A 25699-nucleotide genomic window follows, 5' to 3' on the forward strand; every position below is an offset into this window, starting at 1 on the left:
ATGAGTTTCAAAGCCAGGTATCATAAAAGGGCTGAAGATCCTCCAGCACAAATGCCTTACTTTCCTTACTGTAACCTGCTATGCCCTAGCATTGAGAAAAAAATTGAAAAAAAAATTAAGGGTAGCAAAAATGAGGAAATGTGCAATTGCTCAAGTTCTAAACACTGTGATACATATCACATTTTTACCACCTCTGTTGTAATAGATATTTGGAATTGCCTACAACCTTCTAAATCTAGACAGAAGATATACCTAACAGTAAAAAGGTAATGAAGATGATGGCTTCTTCTTGCTCTAAAGGCTGTTTTCTATGGTATTACTATGTTTACAGTTCATGAGAGAAGAAGGTTCATATGAGTAAAGCCAATTTCACAGCTGCTCCTAAGAAACAGGTTTAGAAAGCAAACCTAATTCTTTAAAATTGTACTAGGCTTTGATCACAACTCTGCTACTTACCCTTCCTGGGATCACCAGATTGTCTATGCCTATCAAGTCTTTCTTGAGTTCATGCAGCTTCTGGAAGTTCTCCATCTTTATCATATTGCCATGGAGCTGAGCCACCATTTCAGAAATCTCAGCCAAAGCAGCTAGAGGGACAAAACCATAAAATACCTATTAACAACTGCTAAGAACATTTAAAAAGGAAGATGGCTTTTGTCTGCAGCACCCAGCTCAAGAACAACACCTTCACTGTGTTACCCTCTTCCCTCACAGGGTCAATCCTCAAGGAGCAGACTAAAAAATGCAAAACTCTGGACATCATCTTACTGAGGATGGATCCCTAGGGAAATGTGCAAACATGACAAGCACATACCCTGTGCTCCCTCTGTTTCTTTCCAACTATTTTCAGATCAAGCAACTTGATGAACTGTGTGTCATTCCTGTGTGTTTAATAACACCCAGCAGATTCCTCTTCCAAGTACTTGTCCAGGCTATGGCCTAATGTGTATAAGGAGCAGATGGATCATCTTGAGTGCCATCACAGAGCACATACAGGACAACCAAGTAATTAGGCTCAGTCAGAAGTGGTTCATGAAAGGCAGCTCCTGCTTGACTAACTTTATCTTCTATGACAAGGTGGCCTGCTCAGTGGATGTGGGAAAAGCTATGGATGTTGTCTGCCTGGACTTTAGTAAAGTCTTTGACAGTTTCCCACAGCATTCTCCTGGAAAAACTGTCTCCTTGTGGCTTGGACAGGTGTACGCTTTGCCACGTAAAAACTGGCTGGATGGCTGGGCCACCATATTGTGGTGGATGGAGCTAAATCCAGCTCTGGCTCAGTGTTGGGGCCTGTTCTGCTCAATACCTTCATCAGTGATATGGATGAGGGGATCATGTGCACCTTCAGTAAGATTGTAAATCACACCAAGTTGGGCAGGAGGGTTGATCAGCCTGAGGTGGAAAGGTTCTGCAGAGGGACCTGGACAGGCTGGATCAATGGGCTGAGGCAAACTGTATGAGATTCAACAAGGCCAAGAGCTGGGTCCTGCATTTCCATCACAACAACCCCAGGCAATGCTACAGGCTTGGGGAAGAGTGGCTGGAAAGCTGCCCAGAAGAAAAGGACCTGGGGGGTTGTCCATACCTGGCTGAACATGAGCCAGCAGTGTGCCCAGGTGGCCAAGAAGGCCAACAACATCCTGGTCTGTATCAGGAACAGCGTGGCCAACAGGTCCAGGGAATTGATTGTTCCCCTGTACTCAGCACTGGTGAGGCCACACTTTGAATACTGTGGTGAGCTCTGGGCCCTTCACTACACGAAGGGCAGTGAGGTGCTGGAATGTGTCCAAAGAAGGGCAACAAAGCTGGTGAAGGGTCAAGAGCACAAATCTTGTGAGAAGTGTCTGAGGGAAATGGTGTTTGCTCAGCCTGGAGAACAGGAGGCTGAGGGGAGACCTTATTGCTCTCTACAGCTACATGAAAAGAGGTTGTAGCCAGGTGGGTTTTGGCATCTTCTCCCAAGTAACAAGCAATAGGACAAGATCAAATGGCCTCAAGTTGTGCCATGGAGGCTTAAAATGTCTAGGAAAAAATTTCTTTACTGAAAGGGTTGTCAGGCACTGGAACAGGCTGCCCTGGGAAGTGGTGAAGTCCCTGTCCCTGGAGGTATTTAAAAGACATTTAGATGCCGTGCTAGGGGATATGGTTTGGTGGTGGACCTGGCAGTGCTGGCTTAATGGGTGTACCTGATGATCTGAAAGGTTCTTCCCAGCCTAAATGATTCTGCAAGATTTCAACCTGTCTCCTACCATTTCTGGTCTTCAGAATGCTGGATTTTGCCACTCAATCCTCTTTCAATGTTGGTTTTAAGAAAAGAGGTTTTGGCCAGCCATGCACCTCTAATGGATTAGGATGCCATTTTCCAGCTACAGGAATTGGTGCCTTTTCTTTTACTTACCTCTTGAATCCCTGAAGTCTATGTGGTTTGGTGGGTAGTGTTTGCAAAGCCTCTCCATTATCTGCTTGTAGTGCATAAGCCTGTGTAAAGGTCTGAGGAGGAAAGTATTGAGAGGCAAGTAGCAGACTTTCTGTAGCTCAAAATCCCTGCAAAAGGTCTCCAGCTTGCGAGAATTCTTGATCCCGCTCTCCAGCTCCATCAAAATCTCATTGTGCTTCCACAGGTGAATTGACAGTTGCTTATATGGACAAAGAAAAGAGCACGTGGGAGAAGTATTAGCAATCACTGCAAGACATGATTCAGCCCAAACCTAGTCCAATTAAAAAAAAAAAATCCAACCAGAGCAGCATTTGGGATTTTGCAAACAAAATCCCTGCGCAACACAATAGTTCCGACAGTCACTTGAGAAATGGCATTAGTCATTTGAAGTGTACACCCCCTCCCCCTCTGCATTCCTTGTAAAACAAAGAGTATTTGAGTAAACAAAACTACATCACACATCAGTGTGAAATCAAAGGGCAAGGAGATGACTTGAACACAGCTTATGCAAATGTATGTGCAACAGGGAGAGAGATAGACAGTGCAAATGCAGAGCTCAGCAACAAAATGGGATTTTCTAGGAGGATGAAGGGATTTCATTGCCCCAGTTCCCTTAGGTGCTTTTGGAGAATGGAGATACAGGGAAATGGACTTCTAGCTTCTACTTCACTATTATTAATGAGAAGTTGCAATTCCTGGGAATCCAAACAAGCACAAAGGTGTTGTCTGACAGAAACAGGGAGTTAAGAGTTCTTCATCCTTGGATAACATCCTCTTCTCCTTAGTGCAACCTCTAAAATGATCTCACTGGCAGGAGGGGAGCACTAGTAAGTGAATGAGGTCTGCATTGAATATGCAACTTCATTTTAGGTCTCAGTATCACAAATATTCACAAGTCCCAATTTAAAACAATTCAGCAGTATTTTTTTTTTTTCAACAGTTAACAGAGGGGCTTCATTTCTGTTTTGCAGAAGGTAAGCTGGTTCATCAAGATGCACAGAGCTACTGTGAGGTCTCCTAGTACCAAATGAAGTCTCCTAGTACCTGGTACAATACTAACCAGCAACAAAAAGAAACTGAATGTGTATGTTGAATGGCCATGAGAAAGCAGTTCAGCTTAATCTAAACCTTGTGCTTTTTGACACATTTCCAACCAATTCCCTCTCTCCTGTGATTTGTAGCACCTTTACCAGAAGCATACCTTCCCGACAGCCAATCTGCTTCCTCCAGGCACTGTTTATTCATTTTACAAGCCTGTAACTCAGGTAAAGATATAGCCAACCCTCTGGACTGCTACAGGGGCTAACCATTAATTATTGCTCTTAACTACTTTCCTGCCTTAATGAAACAACAAGTGTCAGTTTCTAGGTCTTTTAGCAGGTCTCATGAGAAATATGTAGCATTTTAACTAACTTCATTGTTTCCTGTGCAGTTCCTTAAGTCAGCTGGGTTTTGGCTCTTTCCTCCACAAATCTGTGCTTATCAATGGTGGCAGATCTCAATGCAAAAGCACACCAAGAGGTCTAAGCTACAGCAAGGACTGTACGTTGCCTTTAGACTGGTGTCACAGAGGGACCTGCAGGAAGTGAGGGACAGATAATACCATGTTGCAAGGTGCTGAGAGCAAAGGCAGAGTCTGTCAGAAGGTGAGGATCCAAAAACAGTTTGTGAAAAGGCGCACTTATAAGAACAGGGATGGAGGTAGAAAAGTCCACCCTGCATTTCTTCCAATGCCTTTCAATTATGTCTTGAGGGGAAAAAGCAGTTTCTGCTGAGTACAATGCAGAAAAGGTAAGGCTGCCTTATTGGTGACAGAGCTGTCTGTACTGGGGACTGCAAATCAAGATTTCTCCATTCCCTTCTTCTGATTTGCTGCATAATCACCTGCCCATCACTTAACCTCTCTTCATCTCTGTCCTTCTGAAAGATAAGCCTAGGATCTCAGGAGAGCTGTAAAAACTGAATTGCCCTTTCCTTCAGGCAAGGACTCAAGGCTGCTCCATTTACTATCTGCAGAATGCAGAAGTGGCAATCACCAGGGAAAGATTTATCAGATGGTTTCGAAAGCACTTTGAGATCCACATGCCAAAGGTGCAGTGCCATATTTTGCCACACACTGACCTGGACATATAGCCATATTAATAAGGTGAGCTGTGTGTTATCCATCTATACTATAAAAATCCACAGGCTCCCAAGACTGCCTTCCATCCTGTTCAGTAACACAGCATAAAAAATATTACTCCATCCAGACTAACAACAGACGCAAAGTCTGCTGAATGTTACACCTAGATTAACACTTCATAAATGTATTTTTTCTTTTAGTTTTAAAGAGGATGAAAGGCAATTATTTGCATTTATCCAAAAACTTTTCATCTAATGTGGCACCATAATATGCACAAATATGTTTTCCAAATCAAATCAATATCCAGGTTATGGTCACTACTCCTGCAATATCTTAACACTTACATTTGAATACACCGGTAGGCACACTCAGTATTTGAATAGCCTATTCAGCCACAGAAATTCTGATGTTTTGTTCTTATTTGGAAGAGAAAAGAACTGGAAATGAAATGTTCCTGAACTTCTGTGTTCGGTGTTCCTGTATTGAGGTATTGAGGGAAGGGGCTGAGCAATTTAAAATCATGTAGCAATTCTGAAACCACAGGGCTCAGCAAATGCTGTTTCATCAAAGGAAACCTTTACAGTATAAGTGTTGATTACAACTGGCAAAACACAGCACAAGAGGCAACATCACATGAAAATCAAAAGCACAATAATTCTAATCTGTGTCAAAGCTTACAGTAAGAGTATCATTCCTACCTTCATACTCTGGATGTTCTTTAGCATAACATCTCCGATTCTTTGGTAATCTCCTTTAATGTGAGCATTAGAGCGGCCTTCCCTGTCAGCAACAGAAACATCACACACTTCAGTCATGCAATAAAACCAGATAATCACTTACAAGCACAGAAAGGAACTCAGTAGCTCGTTTCTTTCAAATTCCTGACCCCCATGCTCCTTCGCTCAGGAGTGTGTGAGGAATCTTCCTGATGGCCACATAATTCCTCAGCACAAGTACCCTTCAAGCACCTGGCTTGCACTCTCAACACCAGAGAGAGCAGGCACTTAGGATTAGACCTTTAACTAAAAGTTTTATCATTTTCAAACACACCAGAGAAGGCTGGAAATGGCTTGAGAAAAAGGAAGATATCAAGATCTCATGACAGTAAGTGGGCTTACAGCAGTACAGTTCTATTCAGAAACAAGAACTGCACCCTGGGACAGGACCCCTGAAAAGCTTTCTAAAGGGACAGTGGGGTAAAAAAACCAGACCAGATGTCTAGTGTCTGCATTTAACTCATAGGTGTCAGATACTGGCAGGGAACTTTCTTTCAGTACGTCATTTTTTGGTATTAAACATTCAAACTGCTCCACCCAGCCAGCTGCACTTGGGTGGGTGCTCCATTTGGGAGATATCCAGCTCCTGATGAAAAAAAATATTACTGCTTCTGAACCCATGAGGAAGACAGGCAGGGATGCCACACTCTGACTGAATCCAAACACATTTTCCAGAGAACACAGGGGAAAAGATACCATGAATATAAGAACCTATCCATTACAGGTCTGTTCCAATCAAATAAAATCACTAGCAGGGCTGTGGGGAGGAGCACTGACCCCATCCTCCAACTTCTAATGCTGCACCCAAGCTTCCCACAGCATGACTTTTTATGTGCTGCCCTCAATTTTAAAAATTGGGTTGAACTCCCACATTTGAGTACTGGGAGACAGATCAAGTCCTGGTTTGAACAAGTGCAATTCAGGCAAAGAAATGCACTACCTTGAAAGAGGACAGAAATATAATCAAGCTCTAAATGAACCCAAGGATAACAGGATCTCTGTTCTGAGTTACTGCTAAATGGATAAATTGTTTTTCACCCCCTTGCAGTAGTTCACATTTTTAAGAAAATTCTGTCTGCAGTGGTGGAATAAGAGGGCAACCAAGTGGCAAATCTCTGCCAGAGAGGTCCTATAGCCACCAAAACATAGAAGATGCAGCTGTTGCTAGGAATACACTTTCACTGGTAAGACGTACAAAATTATGTTTTTATTACATACGTTTTATTACAGGCATAGATGCATACCCAGAGTTACGTTTTGTTTTGTAAAGTTAAACATGGTTATGCTCATGCTGGATAATCTCCCTGCATACTTTTCTAACTGAGAAACATGGACAGCACAGCCTATGAATACTACACAGAAACATCTCCCATTGCATCCCTTTAACAAAGAGATAAATAAGGCATTGCTCCATGTTCATTTGAACAATATCCAGTTTCATAGTCTGTCTTGAATTATTTCCTATTGTGCTAAAGTGTCCCAGGCACTCAGTTGCCTATTTAGGCAAGAAAAATACAGTTCTCAACAAGTTGCTTTTTTTATGTTCTTTCTGAACCCAGAGGCTGGGGTTAGGAAGATGAGTTGTGTCAATGATAACTTTAATTTGCATCACCAGCTTTGCAAAAGCACTACATTATATAAACATTGCCACAGTATAAAACACACCTTCAAAATGGTCAATATTGCAAGGAACAGCAGAGGTATGTACAGATGTTACAAGACAAGATGTCTCCATGTTACTTGAGAATAAAAGTCCAATTTCTTTCTCCAGGAAGTCCCTGCCTTTCATGTCACCTTCTCCCTACGTTGCTCCCTGCCTGTACCTTTCCCCATGTCCTCCTCATCCAGCAGCTCTCCCCACTGAGATTCCCTCTGAGAGGTTGTAAATAAAACTTCCCAGCCACTAAAGCTCTGCTCAGAGTGGCTACCAAACTACAGCCATGTGAGGTCCAAGGCAGTAGCACTGCACTGGCAGGGAGCAAGGGGAAGTCACCCACCACCCATGCAGCCAGCATGCAGCATCCCATCCCAAATAGTTCATGCTGTGCCAATGCACACAGTCCCAGAAATGTCAAAGCCAGATGAATTTTGAGCTGCTGCCAGTAACTATGTGGTATTTGGTAAAGATCTCTAGGAGAATTCTTGTGTTATGTGTTATTCTCTAACTCTCTGGCATTGCCTGGACCCTTTTCCTTGTTGTCTCTACACTTGAGTTAATCTAATGCGTTTCAGCAGTGGTACCTTTCTGATTTACTGTCATGATAAATATCAAGCACACAGTTACAGACTCCTATTTCTAAAGAGAAAAATCCTTTTCTGATCTCAAGGCTATGTAAAGGTTGGCTGGGATACTTGTTGGAAATGTCTTTTCTACTAGCTAGCTACTTGAAGGCTGGCCCGAGCCCACCAAAGTCATTGCAGAGGCTTCTAGTGACTTTGTGAACTTAGGCTAATATTTGTGCAGTTGTTCATTGAACAGTCAGGTCCTTATTTCCTAAAAGTTGACCCCCTGACCCCTCTTCAGCACAGCCAGCACTGACTGCTTGCACAGCATCTCATCACATCAGTCACATGAAAGCATCAGGAACATACTCCTTTTTTAGCTTTGGCCACAGACACATCCAAGGCTTTTTCTTTTTTTAAACTTTTTTTTACTTTGCATCTTGGCAGAGTGACAAACAGGGAGAGAAGAGGCTTCCTTAAAAGCAACAGCCTCTCTCCAGCTGCTGGCTGAGCAGTGATGAGCTGAACCGTAGCACAGGCTCAGCCCAGGCCAACAGAGAAAATCTGTGCTGCTGGAAGAAATAAAACCTTGTGAAAAATCCAAAAATGTGATGGCTGGGTACTGCTCCTCGTTCCAGCCATTCTCTCTGCTTTGGTTATCTATTTCCATGCAAAATGTTACATCCTGCAACAGAGATGATTTTCCCACTGGGGTGGTGTATATGCATGTAGGCTGTAGGATGGACCAGAGGGGCAGGGAAAGCTGAAGCCAGGCATGGGGAACCATGTCCCCCACCTCTGTCCCCTAAAACCCACCCTCCACGCCACCTGAGCTCTCTGCTGGGAGTCCAGAGTAACCCCTTACTGCCCTCCTTTTCAGCTCCTCAACATGCAAATGCTAAGTAAAGAAGAAAGGAGCATCCACACAGAATACTACAGTCAAAACCAAACAGCTGAGCCATCAGATGGCATTTTATTGCTACAACAGTCCTAAGCAAAGAGACAGCAGACAACAGCAGCAGAGATCTCTCCTTGTACTGAATAGCAACACCCCACTCACAGGGTGAGAGTGGGTGGGAGAAGCTGCTCATTTGTTGTGCATCAATGACTTAATTGTTCTTCTTACTCTTTGTTTTCACGGGTCACTGTTTAAGCACGGTCTCTGTCTGCCAGTGACAAGGGACAGAGCTCAGGGACTAGCTTCTTACAAATTTTCATCAGGAGCTGATTTATGACTCCCAGCTCCACAAAAGATGTAGGAGTGGGCTTGCCCATACATAATTTGCCTTCACTTCAGTGACGTTGTGTGGAGAGGTCTAAAACCACCAAAAATGATGCTGAATAGTGGAGACATTAAACTCTAATGAGCTCATTTCCCATTTTTCTCCAAATAGTCCCTTCCTTTTTACAGTAATGCAAGTGCACAATTGCAAGTAAGGAAGGGGAGACTGACTTTTATACCTGATAAAATCTCAGACACTACTTTATATATTACTAAAAATGTCCACCAGCTAGATTTACAGGGACTACACAAGTACCTATGTTGGATTTTTGAATTACACAAACCTCCCCTCGTACATAATTGAAAAATGAATGAAAAGAAACTTCAAGTCAGCCCCTACTGCCCTCAAACACCCAAGAATGCTAGGAGAAGGAGCAGAAATTTGCTGGGGATGGTGGAAGGCAAAGAAGGTAAGAAAGAGATTTCAAAAGATATTTTTTTTCACATGTGAACATAAAATCCTTGATTGCAGCCCTTCAATTGCAGCAAAAAAAAAAATCAATCAAAGCAAATTATATTAGCATGTGATCTTCTGTTATGTTCTCAGGAACAGTATCTTCCTCTTGGACACTATAGCTTGTCATGGTACACTTAGATACTTTTGCCTTTTTAAGAATATTACTAAATTTTGAGATGTGGACTTTGTCTATCTGGACTTTAGTAAAGCTTTTGACACTCTCTCTCATGGCATTCTTCTTCAGAAACTTATGACATTTGGCTTGGATAAATATATCCTGCATTGGATAAAAAATTGGCTTGATGGTCGGGCTTAAAGAGTGGTGGTGAATGGAACCAAATCTGTCTGGAGAGCTGTCACGTGTGGTGTCCCCCAGGGGTCAGTACTGGGGCCTCTTCTCTTTAATATCTTTATTAATGATTTGGATGAGGGGACTGAGTGTACCCTCAGTGAATTTGCAGATGACACCAAAGGAGGTGGCTGTGTCCATCTGCTGGAGGGTAGGGAAGCCTCAAAGTGGGATCTGGACAGGTTGGACCAATGGGCCAAGGTTAATTGTGTGAGGTTTAACAAGGCCAAATGCCAGGTCTTGCACCTGAGTCATAACAACCCCATGGGGAGCTACAGACCTGGGGAAGTGTGGTTAGAGAGCTGTAAGTTGGAAAGGGACCTGGGGGTGTGGGTTGACAGTCGACTCAATATGAGTCAGCAGTGTGTGCAGGTGGCCAAGAAGGCCAATGGCATCCTGGCTTGTGTTAGGGACACTGTGGCCATCAGGAATAGGAAGGTGACCATTCCTCTGTACTCAGCTCTGGGGAGGCTGCATCCTGAGTCCTGTGTTCATTTCTGGGCACCTCACTGTCAGAGGGACACAGAAATGCTGGAGAGTGTCCAGAGAAGGGCAACAAAGCTCATGAAGGGCCTGGAGCACAAATCCTGTGAGGAGAGGCTGAGGGAGCTGGGGGTGTTCAGTCTGGAGAAGAGGAGGTTGAGAGGAGACCTTATCCCTCTCTTCAGCTGCCTCAAGGGAGGTTGGAGCAAAGAGGGAAACAGCCTCTGCTCCTTAGTGATCTGTGATAGGAACAGAGGGAATGGATGGAAGCTGCACCAGGGGAGGTTTAGGCTGGATGTTAGGAAATATTTTGTCACTGACAGGGTTGTCAGGCACTGGAACGGCCTGGCCAGGACAGTGGTGGAGTCACCATCCCTGGTGGCATTTGAAAAGAATTTGGACCTGGTCCTTAAGGACATGGTTTAGTTGTTGACTGTGGTGTTGGTTAAAGGTTGGACTGGATGATCTTGGAGGTCTCTTCCAACCTAAGTATTATGTGATTTTGTGAAATAAATTCTAACAGTAAATAAGTACCCTATTCCTCATTACAACTGTCTTACATCAGGGGAATGTTTTGTAGAACTGGAAGAATCAATAAAAGCAAACCACCTCTGCCTTGCTCACACCCTGCTATTACACAGTGCCTCTTGCTGCCCTGCCCGTTCCATGTGATGCTGCAGCTGTCCTTCCAGCTGAGCTCAAAGCCTGGAGAAATGGGTCTGAAGTCACCAGAGCTTTGCAGAGTCCTACCAAGCCTTCAAGGGAGTGTGCAGACATTTAGAGACTTGGAGCTGGCTACCCCTGTTCTGGGAGAAACAGCAAGCATGTCTTAGTAATGCTATTAAATGGTTACAGAGCAGAGCAAGTAACAGCATTGCATGGAAATATACTGAAAACACAACAACATTTCACACCTTGCTTTGGCACCTCCTCACCTGGAAGATCTACAGAGATTAATGTAATAATCAGTGTGACTAATGGATCCTGGACAAGCTATTTCTCTCCCACTATTCCAAATTAATTTGGTTGTAGCATGGCTCTTATCTCCCAAAATACTCGAAAGTGACTCCATCAATGCAAACTGTCCTTTCAAAAGCAAACACTGTGCACTGGTACCAAGCCCTTCTCAGTGTCCCTGCCTCAGGAATCCACATGGTGTGACTCTGAGGTACTGCAATACTTGCTTCATTTCTGCACAGAGGACAAGGGCACTTTTGAAACTGTCCTCTTCATCCCTCTTCACCATCCATGCAGAACCAGCTGAACAGTCAGCACTCATGCATTTGAGCAGGCAGATAAGGACTGTTGTCATGTTTATTTAAACTGTTTATTAGGCTGTTCTCCCTGACTGCAAATACTGCTTCCCAAACAAAAAAATGGTTAAGAAATCAACATTTAGTTCATCTTCCTACACTTCCCTGAGTGCTTTTTATTACAGGTTTTCAAATTGGCTTCCACAAAACCTGATTGAACCTTCTCCTTTCATATGCTAAGATCTAAGCTTTTTTTTTTTTTTCCTCACAAATTACCAGCCCAAACATTTCTCAGCCACATCTGGCAGTACTGAGCAGCAGTACTCTGAAGTGCCAGTGAACTGGGAGTCAAATTATTGGCTTCCCTGGAAGAAGATGAGGAGTCTGCCAGCATTACTGAAATGTATATAGCCTTTTTGCTTCCTAGTGAATGAATGAGGCCCAAAAAAAAGATTCACACTACCTGTCAGGGCTTCCCAAGGACAGAAAGGGCTATCCTGGCTTGCCCTGGCATTGCTCTCTACAATGCTTAGCAGCTGAATAAGGAGAGAAATTTATGGTTCTCCATTTGCCACCTTCTGTCAGAATTTACAGAAACTAGTTTGGAAACTTGTAATACAAACATGTAAAGGGGTGTGGGAAGATGAGCTCAAATTTTTTGGCTGGGAAATGGTGCTTGTGGCCCAAATGAATAGTGCATTAAGCAGCTTAGATAAATGAAGGAGCAAAACCAAACTGACTTCTCAGACTCAACTGGCCAAACGTTAATGGATCATGTCATGCTCTGCCTGCACTGTCCACACCTCTTCCTCTTTGCCCTAAAGTCTCTTAGGCTCTAGGAAAGCTTTAAGTTACAGAGATATGCTTCCCATAAGTCCTCCCAGCAAAAAGGGTTGGGAACTCCTGGCCTTGCACCCAAAGCCTTGCTGAGGAGCAACCTGGCTGATACCTGCTAGCTAGATCCAGGACCTGGGGGCCTGACTGATGGATACATCTCTCCTGGCCCTTGCTAACAGGACAGCGTGATGTGCACTGTTCTCACATCCATCTCAGGCAGCTTCCAGCTTTCTCTTCCCTCTTCCTCCTCCTCCCTTGCTGCAGGAGAGCACAGAGTCCCATGCCTGCCTCCCTCCACTAAAGATCATCTCTTCCTCTCCTCAAACCACAGGTCTTCTGGTGGGGTTTTTTCACTCAGTCCCAGGAATGCAGTCATTGCCGTGAAAAGAGGGCTCAGCACAGTCCGGGCAAACTATGGGATTCAGGGGCTCCTTCACTGACCCAGCAGCAGCCCAGTCAGGGCAGAAACATCAACCAGAGCATGACTGAGCTTTGGCTGCTGTGTAGTAAAACCACCAGGAATCTGTTCAGTTGCATGGCCAGAAAGTCTAGCAGTGAAAAATGCAGCAGGTTCCTCTATTCTGCAGTTGGCTATTGGTGTCAGAATCAATTCATGTCTTGTTAAAAACTTTCTCCCTATGCACTAGACACTGAGATCTGTTGCTCTGAGAAAATGCAGTACTGAAGAGAAAAATGGGTAAATTGTGTAAAGAAACAAATCAGCCTTGCCAGAATCTATAACTGGGTCAAAAGGATACCAGCCCTTAAAATGTTCAGTAGCAAACAGTCTGTTTCTGGCAGCAGATTCAAACTGTTCTGAAGCCTTCAAGCAAGCCAGAAATGCTTTTAATAATGTACACAAACTGAGCTTCTTTGAGCCAAGTGCTAAAAGTCTATAGATATTTTGACAAATAAAGAAGCACTGAGCCATCTAACAATTGTTACACATGATCCTCCCCTAGCCTTGCTCTTCTCAGAGCTCTTCAGCAGAGAATCAACTTCAACATGGTACAAGTCCTAAGAGACCAGGGATTGGCCTCCTGTAAGAGCTTCAAACACACTGTGTGAATGTTTCAAACAAACTGTAGGCAAACACACTGATGTCTAGGCAGAGCAAGCAGGCTGAAGTGCACTTTAAGTTGATAAAACCCATCACCCTAACCACTGGAGGAACACAGCTACTAACTGCTTGCAGGAGCCTCTTCCTCTTGGACAACCTCCCACAACACATCTGGATAGCTGGGGGCTTCCTAGCTTGATGAAGTCCACAACCATTTCATTCAAAAGCCCTTTTCTTTATAAGACACATCACCCTTTGATGAATGCAGAGCACACTCAAGTCTCAGGTCAAGCATCCCACTTTCCTCCCCCTTTCAGCTGGAAATTTAGAAAGGCTTCCACAATGGACTTGTATTTAAATTAATTAGCTTGAATCCTGGCTGCACCTGCCTGCAGCAGTGCCTAGGGCTCAGCCAGGTCCAGGAAGAGCTCTGCAGATGATGCAGAACCTCTGTGGTGAATCAGAGCCCCAGGGGCTTAACACCACCTGGGGCAAAAGACAGAGGCAAAACCACAGAAGTACGGACAGATATTGATCTGAGTGACCTTGACCACACTGCTGAAGAAATCCCCTACCACATTGCCACTGGCTTCTTCTTCTACTCATGGATGGGCTTGTTATTTTCACTGTTTAATTAAACAGTAATCTCTGCAGGATAGTTTAGTGCTTCTCAGCACCTGCGGCATCATATGAAAAAACCAAGACTGCCGAAACAGCACCTGTCAGCAAATCCACCTCCCTTCCAAAGGCACGTATTCAAATCTAGAAATTTAAAAACAGGCACTATCTACAAGAGTGGTATTACTTCAGGAAAGCCCATACTGTTGGTTGCAGACAGAGGCAGAAAAGTGACTGCACCTCTGCCAAATGAATCGAAGCAGCCGACAGAAAATCCCCAGTGGCTTTTCACCAACTGTGGAAAGACATGCAAAAGCTGAGCTCATAAAGTCAGAAGGAGGTGCCCAGCTGGGACACAGTTACCTCAGCAGAGTATTTTTAAACAAATTTGGCTTGCAAGTAACTTCATGGCAGATCATCACTTTACAGCATGGAGTAACTGCAGTTTAAATATGATATTAGGAGACTTTAACTGAGGTTTACTGCTCTGTGAAACCATAGCCTGAGGACACAGTGAAAAGCTGAAAAACAAAAGGCTTACTCAGCTCTAAAAGAAGCAAACTGAATAGGAAGAACAAAATAAAACCACAGGAGGTCTTAAAGCCTATACAGTCTTTCTTTCTTTTAGCATTCATCTCCCCACTTACTACAAATCCACCTTTCCACAGCAGGCTGCTATTGCAGCAACATCCAAGTGCTGGAAACCACCAGACCTGAACAAGAGGTTGGCATCCACCTGTAATGCCACCAGCATTCGAGAGGATACAGGGGGAATCTGTTTCAACATGTACCCCAGGAATCAGTACCCAGCAAGCTCACTAGGTTAGACTGGTCTGATAAAGAGCAGAACTTGGCCTTTTACTAACTGTATAAATTTCACCATGCACCCTTAACCCCAACTACTGCTAATCCTATGCTGTGGATGGAGAAACAATAACTATTCTATAACAACTGAAGGATCCTTTTTGGAGTTACCTGCAATATATGTTCCTTTCTGGAAAAAAATTAACACCAGTAAGAATCCTGACTGGATTAAAATAGTAGCAGACCAATGAAAAAAGGGATACAGGCAGAGCTGCTGTGTACCACATTGGCTAAGGAGTAACTTTATGTCAACCATCAGCAACAGAGTCCTGGGTGAGGATGTCAGCTCTTAGAAGCAGTATCACATTCTCCTTTTCCCCAGAAAATACCCACTAAATCTGGAATTGTGTGTTTGGATAGCACCAGCCAGCAATGTGTCATGCTCTCATTCAACAGCCTCACTCATCACAGCAAAAGCAAAAGCTAAACTCACACACTCTTAACACTATGATTTGCTTTTGTTTTGATTAATTACTTAAAGCCAAATTAAACTGATTAGCACTCATCAGGTATGCCTGTTCTGCCTTCACATGATTTTTCCATCACTTTTCTAACTGAGAAGGAAATGCCAGGTGCCCAGAACTGAACTACAAAAAAATGCCTATACAGAGCAAGACACCCTAGTTTGGGCAGGTCTAATCAGAATAAGAAGTGTGCTGCCTCTGCTCAGATATCAAATGATCTAAGAGTCTTGTCAGTGAAGAATTATTCCATAGCTGTTTCATTTATTGTCACTATTATGCTAAGGACAGGCAAATTTTAAGCCCAGTGTCCACCTCAAACACTGCCAGTTTGAAGAGTGCACTGTATACCCTGAGAGTGTCAAAGCTGTGGTGCTGCAGAATGGAAAGCTGGTCCCTAAAATACCTCCCAGCCTATACTATACCCATCTGACAGAAACAAGACTTGGTCCTTTGCTGGTCCTTCTCTGCTACCGATAAGCTTTGCTTGCACCATGTTTTTCAGGAAAGCTGCCATATAGAAAGACTGACATTTAGCAAGAGAAAGTGTCATCCAGAATTATTAACTCATTGCATACATCTGTACCTGACTGATGCACAAATAATATTTTGTCAAGTAAACACAAACAAAGCATGATTCAATACATCCAGCATCTGTGACTTTCACAACTGAATCAGTACAGTAGATCGCAAAAAATTAGCAAAATGGGTATGCAAAAATGATAAACTGCATGAAATAATACAGCTACATAACAAGTCTTACCACAGAGCAAGTCTCTGCTCAATTTCCTTGAGAAAACCAGTGTGAAATTTGTGCAAAGGTTCGAAGTTGGAGAAAATGAGACTTTTCAGTGTTTCGGGCATGCAATCCTCTTTACTCACTGCACTCTGAAACCACTAGAAAATAAAAAGATGCAGATTTATCATGGGGATGGAATGCAGCAGGTATGATCATTTGCTGTTTTTATAGATTTAACCCAAATACACCTAACCCAGTAAGGACCCTATTTTGCTGACACTGGGAATATAACCCAGGCACTTCCAAGGCAAGATGGTAGTAACAGAAAATAGGAGGGTTGGCATCAAACAGTTAAGACTGCAACTGGGTCTTGCTCACTTTTGCTCTGCATTCTTTTTAATTCACTCTAATAGGTACAGGGGTGACATAAAGCCATAGGACTCGGGGGCTTGCCAAGGTGGCACAGACTACTATCTTCAGCATGGTAACACGAATCCCTCCTCACTGCCCTGAGGAGTTTCAGCTGTCTGTGGTTAACCTCCTGCAATGCCTGAAAGGCTCTTGGGACCACAGAAGGCTGTTACAGCAGTCTTGATGGACACTGCATCAGCTGGAGCTGACTCAGCTCTGGGATAAAGACAGACCCCTCCTCCCAAGCCTCCCTCTCCCCCACTTTATCTCTGCACTGAGCAGAGCTAAGGTTGAAGAACTGCACACCTACCAAGTGTCAAAATTCATGTATGTCACTCATTCCTTCTGTGTTTTCCAATGACACTGGTTACCTGGTCACTCTCAGTGGCCTCATGGGCCAGATACCTGTGGGGCACAGCTGTTGGGACCGATCAGCCCAGAACAGGTTGTAGACCTCTTGTCGGTACCACAAATTCAAATTTGCAAGAATAAAAGAATTTGCAAGAATAAAAGCCAGGGTAGGTGATGGGATTTAGCTCTGAAGAGCTAAAACTTCCTGTTTCTGCAGCCACTGGGTGAAACAGAAGATAAGAACAGCTTATCTGCTGTTGAGACTGTAGCAATAACCACTGTCCCATAAAACCTGTCTTCTTCCCTCATTAGCCTGGCTCCCCCAGAAAGCCAGGGAATGCAGGCACTGGGGCCACAGCTATCCTGCTGCCTGCAACAAGCACATATCTTGCTGCCTGGCATCAGATCAACTGCATCTGACTTATAGGCTCCTGGAACACACGAGAAGATGGGGAAAAGGGGTCTATCCCTGGTTCCCATCTGGTACCAAGAGACTCTTTCCTGTCTCCTCCTTACACCACCTTACACCACACACCTCCTCCTTACACCACCACTCAATGCAGGAGGTGGGCACTGCACCTCACTGAGTTTCATGCACTGGGCAATTAAAGAGATTTAGAGCTGGTAGCACTGCTGAAATACTATGAAAGGTTTTGGATCCAGTGCCCTTTTGCAGACAACTGGTACTTAAGGCCAAATCTTGAGCACAGTACTCTTGGAAGCTAAACAAGACTCTTGGTCTGTGTGCAAAGAAGGCACATAATTGCCTTGGTGACTTTAACAATCACATGCTGATCAGATGCTATAAATTAATGACTCATTTAACAGACAGTTTCACTCACTGTAAAATCATTATCATTCAAAGAGGTACTCCACAATATTTCATGTGGAATGGAGGGCCTTTCATCCACAAGAAAGCATTTATACGTCCCCTAAGGGGAGCTACTCCAGTTTTAAGAAAAGTCATTGAAAACCCACAGACATTTTTAGTAATTATAACCACAAAGTATGAGAACAAGAAAAAAATAACTGAACTGCGTCCCCAAGTCTCTCAACCTGACACAGTTTCATGGGACATGTTAGTAACCACAGCGCAAATCTCTACCTCCTGCTTTCTGTGTTATTTCCTCCCTAGAGCTGTACTCCTGTGCCCTGCAGAGAACACCTGCAGAGCAGGACATGAAAGTAGCATGGAAGAGCTAAGATGTTAAATGGAGCAGATGAAATACTTCTGCTCACTGGAGCTTCACATGCTTGGTGAGTAATGCAGAGGTAAACATACCGATGTGATGACTTCAAGGTCCTTCAGGTATGTTCGTTCTGTGGTTGCTACTTCTTTAGCAATGAAGTAAGCTTTCTCAGTAGGGAATCTCTGCAAATGGCAAACACATTAGGGTTTTCATCTGCTTTTATGGGGCTGCTTTCTGTAGGAAAAAAAAACCTGTAGACGACAATCGCCAAGAGAGTTGCAAACTAATGACCCTGACTTCTGGTTACTGTGACTCATGCTTGAATGTTCCTAAACACTGAAGCCCTGAAAACAATCCTTCCTTGCAAACACAAGAGAACAAGAATTTTCTGTGGGTTCTTGAGAGACTTTTTTTTGGCCAAGGTGATTTCTACAGCTTTGGGGTGCTGATCTTTGTCTTAGTTTATTCCACACATATGAAGTGGGACATATACAAATCTTCTGCAGGCCAGATAATCATTTGAGTAAAATTTGACAAATGTCACATTTGACAAAATGACAAAAATGGTGTCTGATTATTACAAGTTTAAATGTCAGGGTAAGAATCCATAGAAAAAATGCTCTGAAAAAGGAAAGAGAAAAGAAAATGAAAAAGAAAAAGAAGACTAAAAAGAAAAGGAAAAGGAAAAGGAAAAGGAAAAGGAAAAGGAAGAGAAAAGGAAAAGGAAAAGGAAACGGAAAAGGAAAAGGAAAAGGAAAAGGAAGAGAAAAAGGAAAAGGAAAAGGAAAAGGAAAAGGAAAAGGAAAAGGAAAGGACAATGGCTGAACAATGTCAACAGTGAAGGAAATAATTTTAGGGTAAGATTTCAAATTTCAGGGGAAAAAACCCAAATCCTCTTCTGTTATCCAAGAGGCAAAAGTGGTTTTGAACTCTCAGTTCTAAAGAGCCAAAGGATTCCAATTCATCTTCCTCTGTGTTGCTCAGGAAGCAAACAGCAAGGCAAACAGATGATCTGCTTCTACCTTCCCTCCCTGAAGATCAATGATACAGAAGACTCACTAGTAAGGGATGGAGGGGGAGACTGTGTGAGACTTTCCGAGTCACTGGCTGCTGTAACTTGGACTGACACAGAGAATTATGAGGCTATTAACTTATTATTGGCTTTTCTTCTCTGTTTTCTCCCAAATATCTTGCTACCTACAAACAGTTGTACAAGAGATCTTCTGTATACACGCTCCCATTTCTCAGCAAAGCCATCTGAGTTCCTACATTTTTCCTCCTGAGGTGCTCGAAGCTCAGGAGAAAAAGCAGGTGACAGAAGAACAAAAGCAACCCCCTCTCTCTTGCCCTGCAGCACAGGAGTGATGAGCCAGAAGACACCCAGAACACCCTGGCTCAGAGAGAATCACTTCTGTCCTCAAAAAGCAGTTTTGGATATGATGCTCCCTTCTGTCTTTGCTGCAATGATGGGGCTGAGCCAAATACTCTCAGATGAACCTTGTAGGCTGTGGCTCAAAGTGAGCATTTCTGCTCCCACAACCTCATGCTCCCAGTGCTGCTCTCAGGAGAGGCAAACTGAAGAGCCTGGGTTGGACACTCCTGCACAGGCTCAGTGGTTTTCCTTTCCCTTATGCCAGCTGGAAACTTCCCCTCCAATAATACACTGGGGTCGACTGTTTTATTACAACAAACTACCAAACTCCACTCCATAAAAATGAGCTAGGTTATAGGACACCCTGTCAAGACAAGGTTAAAATCAATAGTACTGAACCAGACGTAGCCCACATTAACCTCAGGGACAGAGCTACCTATCTTGCCTCTGCTGCGTAAAGAAGAGCTTGGGGCCCCAACTTCTGCATCTTTGTTTAGGATGAACCCACAGCTACAGCAGTTCTGTGCTTCTGGCCTGACTTAGAATCATAGAATCATAGAATTGGCTGGGTTGGAAGGGACCTCAGAGATTATCAAGTCCAACCCTTGATCCACTACCACTGCAGTTACCAGACCATGGCACTGAGTGCCACATCCAGTCTCTTTTTAACTATCTCCAGGGATGGAGAATCCACTGCTTCCCGGGGCAGCCCATTCCAATGCCTGATCACCCTCTCTGTAAAGAAGTTCTTTCTAATATCTAACCTAAACCTCCCCTGGCACAACTTGAGACCGTGCCCTCTTGTCTTGCTGAGAGTTGCCTGGGAAAAGAGCCCAGCCGCCCCCCCTGGCTACACCCTCCTTTCAGGGAGTTGTAGAGAGTGATGAGGTCTCCCGTGAGCCTCCTCTTCTCCAGGCTGAACACCCCCAGCTCCCTCAGCCTCTCCTCATAGGGTCTGTGCTCGAGTCCCTTCACCAGCCTGGTTGCCCTCCCTTGGACCTGCTCCAGGACCTCAGTCTCCTTCCTAAACTGAGGGGCCCAGACCTGGACACAGTACTCGAGGTGTGGCCACACCAGCGCTGAGTACAGGGGCAGGACTTGCTCCAAACTGTGGAGTTTAGCAGAACCCAAGTGACCCAGCTCAAATTACTTGTGTAAATCTGTGATGAAGAACATGCAGGGGATCTAGATATTTGTCACTCTGACAAAGTTGCAGCCCCACACAGAGAAGAGAGCTGAGGCCAGCTGCCTCTGCCTTACCTTTCTTTTGACCTCTTCCTCATCATCAGTCCTGATGCATGATGGGTCATTCAGCAAAGGGCTGATCAAGGGAGATGATTGCTTGGCATCAGGGCTCAAGTTTGGAGATAAAGACATATTTGCCACTGACGGCCCTCCTTGGGAATTGATGGAGAGCTCTGAAAGGTGAGGGCTGCCAGTCAGAGAACCTCCTAAAGAAATGGTAAGAGAAATCAGTTAGAACAGGCTCTCTCTACAAAGTACCACAAAGAGCTACAACCTTAAGTTGCAGCATGTCATACTGCATTACAAGAGACAGCCAGCAAGGTCCTCAAACGAGTCCAAATGGACTTGGAGGCAGAGGAACTGCATCCACTTGCATTAAGCAATGGACTGGAGCATTCTTATAGCTGCTATAACTGGCTGAAATTAGTTTCTCTGTAGGGAAGAGATCAAGCTGTACATGACTGAATTGCAATATTTACTGCTAAACATCAAATTCATACCAATTTTTTTACCATTGTAATCCACTCTATGGAAGAGAATTAATAAAACAATAAGGAGGTCACTCTAGGAGTGCCGTTCTTTTTAGCAAAGTAGAACTTCAAGGATTCAAATCAGTGCTTCATAGGGAGCTACAGGACATAAGTTTGAATGAATTTATCTAGTGGAAGTCTAGAGAAAATAAAACAATTACTTTCTACAGCAGCACTGTTGCTAAGACCAGCCAGATCTAACACGAAGGGAGAAAACTACAAGTTCCCCAATTTCTACACATAACACAAGTATGCATATTATACCTTGTGGGTCTTTCCATGCTCCTCTGATTGTTTGGGATGGAAATGCTAACATTACATTTATATAAGAAAAAGCAATACTTTTAAGGCACAAAGCTTGGCAACTTTAGATTATCACAGATATAAAGCCCCATTTAATTTTGGATTAAAAGTATTATAGAATTAGACAATTAATTACACTTCCATGAATTCATATACACTACATTAGATATTACTGAAATTAGCATTTAGGCTTCTGGGAGGCAGCCAGACCACTGACTATAAAAAGGAAAGTGTCTGCCAAAAATGACCCAATGTTCTCCCGTTTATCCCCTCCTCCCAACCTCTGAAAATCTTATTTTAGAAGATGGATCTGTCATGTGGAAGAACGTTTACAGTTTGTACTGTTTTGGCAACATACATTATAATCCAACCCCCCAAAATACAACAAGCTCTTGATTACCACAGCTATTAGGCTGTCTAGGATTATACATGAAAAACATACATCACCATATATAATTCAGGTCAAATACCTTTTACTATCGTGTGTTTATGTCCATCCTAGATTATGATAGGTAAGTGTTCCTGTTGCTACAACACTGCTGAGATACTCCAGTAAACAGAGGCACCAATAAATGTATTTAGGCCAGTAGTAAAGCCTATTTATTTTCTGGAAGAACTCAAGATTTATTGCTAGAACATGAATGTTTTCCAATTCCAAACCAGTTCATGTTTATATGTCATTCATTTGAAAAAAGATGGAAAAGAACAATACAGTTATCAGTTTATGTAATCACCACAGTTATGTAGCCTATTATAAATCAAAGTCAAAGCAGTATTTGTCTGAAATAAACGTCTGTATTATTACAGCTAGCAAGAAAGGATTTACCAAGTTGCACACTAAATCAATGTTCAGTGAAATTTGAGAAAATGCCACAGCTTGTTACACAAATGTCAATTTTATTGACACTAGCACACAACTGTATACAGTGTTATCAAAAGAAATTGAATTAATCATTGAGAAATAGTGAAACAGATTAATAGCAAGGTTGTAAGGTTAAAAGTACTTAACTCTATATTACAAAAGATGTAAGAAAAGTGGTATCATCTCCAACGTGGAAACAAAGAAATTCTGGCACTATGCCTGTCATATGACAGCGAATAAATGATTTGCACCTCTGTGAGAAGTTCACAGGCATTATAGTCTAGGAGTTAAATAGCACCTATCTGTGACAGATATAGATATACTGACATACCTACCTGCCTCTTTAGAATCCTAGATCTAACCTCTGCTGTACTGGATTTACTATCAGTACAACTCAAGTATTTCAAACTATAAAAGCTCAGAAAGTCAAAGAATTAAAAAGACTTCCTAACCTACACTTGGAAGACACAACTTGGGAGAAGTATTCCAGAAAGTATCGCAAAAAACGTGCCTGGTGGCTCACAGCATTGAGAATACACCCCATTGATGAAAGACTTGCACATCAACACATCACTGACATTCTTAAAAGTGATTCTGCAGCCAGCTGAAGTGCCACACCTTCCTTTTTGGTATCAATGTGGACATGAGCAGTGACCAAATCCAGTCACCACCTAAACCCACAGCTCAGTCAGACCTCAATTGCCAGTATGCTGGAAAACTAACAATAGGTATAAGAAAGTGTATTATAAAAGGGGCTCAAAATGTTATGTTAGCTCATTCTGGGACCTAATTACAACCAACACAACCATAAGGATTTTGCTGTAGTTCTGGTAAGGGTGGGAAACAAACTCATTCTGCTGTGGGGAAGTCAGTAAGTCATGAAGAAATGAAAATGGAAGATCTTTCCCCCATTGCCAATCAATCAGGACACGTGTCATCCTGATGGGTCATGGCAATGCTACAACTTCCCCTTTTCCATGGAGGTGAAGAACAAATAACCTGCATTAAGCAAATGGTCTTCCCTCAGTGTTTCACCTGACCTCCTGCCACAGAGGAGTATATTCATACAGGCTCTACTTGTCAGATACATACTGTGAAAGAGAAACAAGCAGGAGGGAGAAGACTAATCTTATTTATGAGATACTGAAATTCCTCACATTGTACCCTAAAGGATTCATTGATTGACAAGCAATTATTAGCATGTCAGTTGCCAGATTTCAAGTGGCACTGCACAGCACATGGGAGGCCTAAAATGTTTCTGGATAGCAACATGGAATTGTCTTCACTTGTACTTCAAGTGATTTTTATTTAGAGTTGGGCTATTTTTCAAATATGAGAGCCCAATTTATACCCACAAACCAAGACCAAAAGGATGTTTATCTAATGACTGCTTGAGCACATACTAAAATGATGTCCTTGGTGTAGTGGGCAGGAATTAAGTGTGTGCTTCCAACTCTTTTCTGCACTTGGTGTTTGAGAAACAAACACTGGTTGATGTCAGTGATGGTGTGTCAGATTAGCCCATCAGTGACCAAATACAGGGAGTTGTTCTAAGTTTCACTGAGCTAGTTTACTCCCCAGACATTAGGGAAAGGTGCTGCAGTAGGGAAGGTGACAGAGAAAGTAAACCTTGATTGAAACCTAACTTGAAAAAAAAAAACACAAAACCCAACAATGAAACAACAATCGTGTTTTACATGGCCACAGGCCTGAAACTATGGGTTATCATCCTAGCTTTACACGTGTCTCAGATCACTCCTCATCAACATACGTGGTCCATGTGCTGAGTAAAATGAAGTCAGTGGTTAAAATCAAATACTTAAGAGCTACATCTCTGTCAAAACACACACCACAGCTGCTTGCTGCCATTTGGTGGTGAGAATGCCTGGGAATGCTAGCAAGCTGTGGGTGCCCAGATGGCAGCAGCACCAGCAGTACCTGCTTTACTCAAAGTCCCCTCATGCACAGATGTTAACCCATAGAGACTGGCACTGAGGCTGATGCCTATGGAGATTTGGGCTGGCTGAGCCTACACTGCTCTAAAACATGACCACTACCAGGGATAAAGCAGTTAAGTACTTTCCACTTTTCTAGAAGTGAATTCAAACCATAGGAGAGCTGAACTGACTGCTGCCTCTTTCTTTGTTGACTACATAGACAGCAGATGACCTGAAATCCCTAGAGACTTTAACATAACATGGGAGGGATGTCCTCTTTGTGAGGAAGATAAATGGGATTAAGTGTATCCTGGAGATATTCCTCTGCTCCTTTTCTCCTGAAACTGATGAATAACAAACTCACACCATTTAGTGTTCTGCATCTGCTTCAAAGGGAAGTTCCTATCCCTATACACTGTGTTTTAACATCAAGGAAGCATACAGCAGCACTAAGATGCTCCTGGGTATGCTCCTCCTTTGTTGAGTACCAAGTGCAAATGACTCAATTAAGGAAACTGAGAGGAAACATGAACCATTACTGCAGGTGACTGAAATTCTGCTGGAAAATCTCATGTACAGTGCTCACTCTGATTCAGCTGTTAAGGGTTATATTGTTCTCAATGCTTATAGGTTTATTACTAGCAATTAAAATGCCTTAAGAGCCTGGAAAGTGCCTTTTTCACTATTGCAGGGCTTATTGGCTCTTAGGCCAATAAGACTGCTGTGCAGTCAGGGGAAGCTTGTGACATCCAGATCCCAGTTACTCTGCTTTAAGGGAAGAAGAATGTTTTCTAAACTCCAGGTTGGTAAAAACAACCTCAAGCTGTGGGCCCTTTGTCCTTTATATTACTGAGCACACCACTTGCAAAAGCTCTTTAATAAGAAAGTACCTGACAGAGCTGCCAATGCTGTGACCACACAGTTAAGTCTAGCTTAATTTTCCACAATCAGAGTGGTTGCATGCCTTTAATTGCTACATAGGAGTTATTAATAAGGGTGTCCATCCTGTCTCTCCCCAGCTGCAAACCAGGCATAGCCACATTGCTGAGCTGAGATACAGGATGGAGATCCAGCTCTGCTCTCCCTCAGTGCAAAAACAAACCTACACTGACTTCCATGAAAGCTTGGGGGGGGGTTCAGTTCATCAGGCTGCACTCCTCTTACTCATTAAACAAAATGAGCTGCAGTGCTGGATATAGTCTCTTAGAATTAAAGATCTTGAAAAGTAGTTATACATCAACAATAAACTTATGTATAAACATCCCTGAACGAAGTACCAAAGAATTTGAGGAGAAACAGGAGGAAAAACAATGCAGGAAGATACCCAGTGTCCCACATAACCAATAAGTGCCTGGATTGAAGAGGAACACAAGAGGGAGAAAGGTTCACTTCGACTTCACAGCTTCAAAAAGCATGCCCATGGGAGGAGTGGCAGTAAATGGCAGGGGTTTGGGAGAATGGTGCACCTTCTCAATGAACCAATTTCCTCATATTTAGGACACAGCATCAGCTGGCAAATGGACAGAACAATTAAACC

At 43.2% G+C, this 25699-nt stretch overlaps 1 protein-coding gene across 2 annotated transcripts in view; it reads right to left on the reverse strand.

Moving 5' to 3' along the window:
- FARP1 (FERM, ARH/RhoGEF and pleckstrin domain protein 1) overlaps nt 1-25699 on the reverse strand; it is a 216450-nt gene that overhangs the window by 12177 nt on the left and 178574 nt on the right. For both annotated transcript variants that reach the window (XM_030446833.1, XM_030446843.1), the window contains exons 14-19: nt 20546-20736; nt 18006-18095; nt 15986-16119; nt 5258-5339; nt 2399-2636; nt 457-587 (exon numbers count right to left, since the gene is read on the reverse strand). In XM_030446833.1, coding sequence (XP_030302693.1) covers nt 457-587; nt 2399-2636; nt 5258-5339; nt 15986-16119; nt 18006-18095; nt 20546-20736 — 866 coding nt within the window. The remainder of the gene's footprint in view (nt 1-456; nt 588-2398; nt 2637-5257; nt 5340-15985; nt 16120-18005; nt 18096-20545; nt 20737-25699) is intronic.

Source organism: Calypte anna, chromosome 1 (assembly GCF_003957555.1).
Source record: "Calypte anna isolate BGI_N300 chromosome 1, bCalAnn1_v1.p, whole genome shotgun sequence".
In the NCBI taxonomy this organism is placed as follows: Eukaryota; Metazoa; Chordata; class Aves; order Apodiformes; family Trochilidae; genus Calypte; species Calypte anna.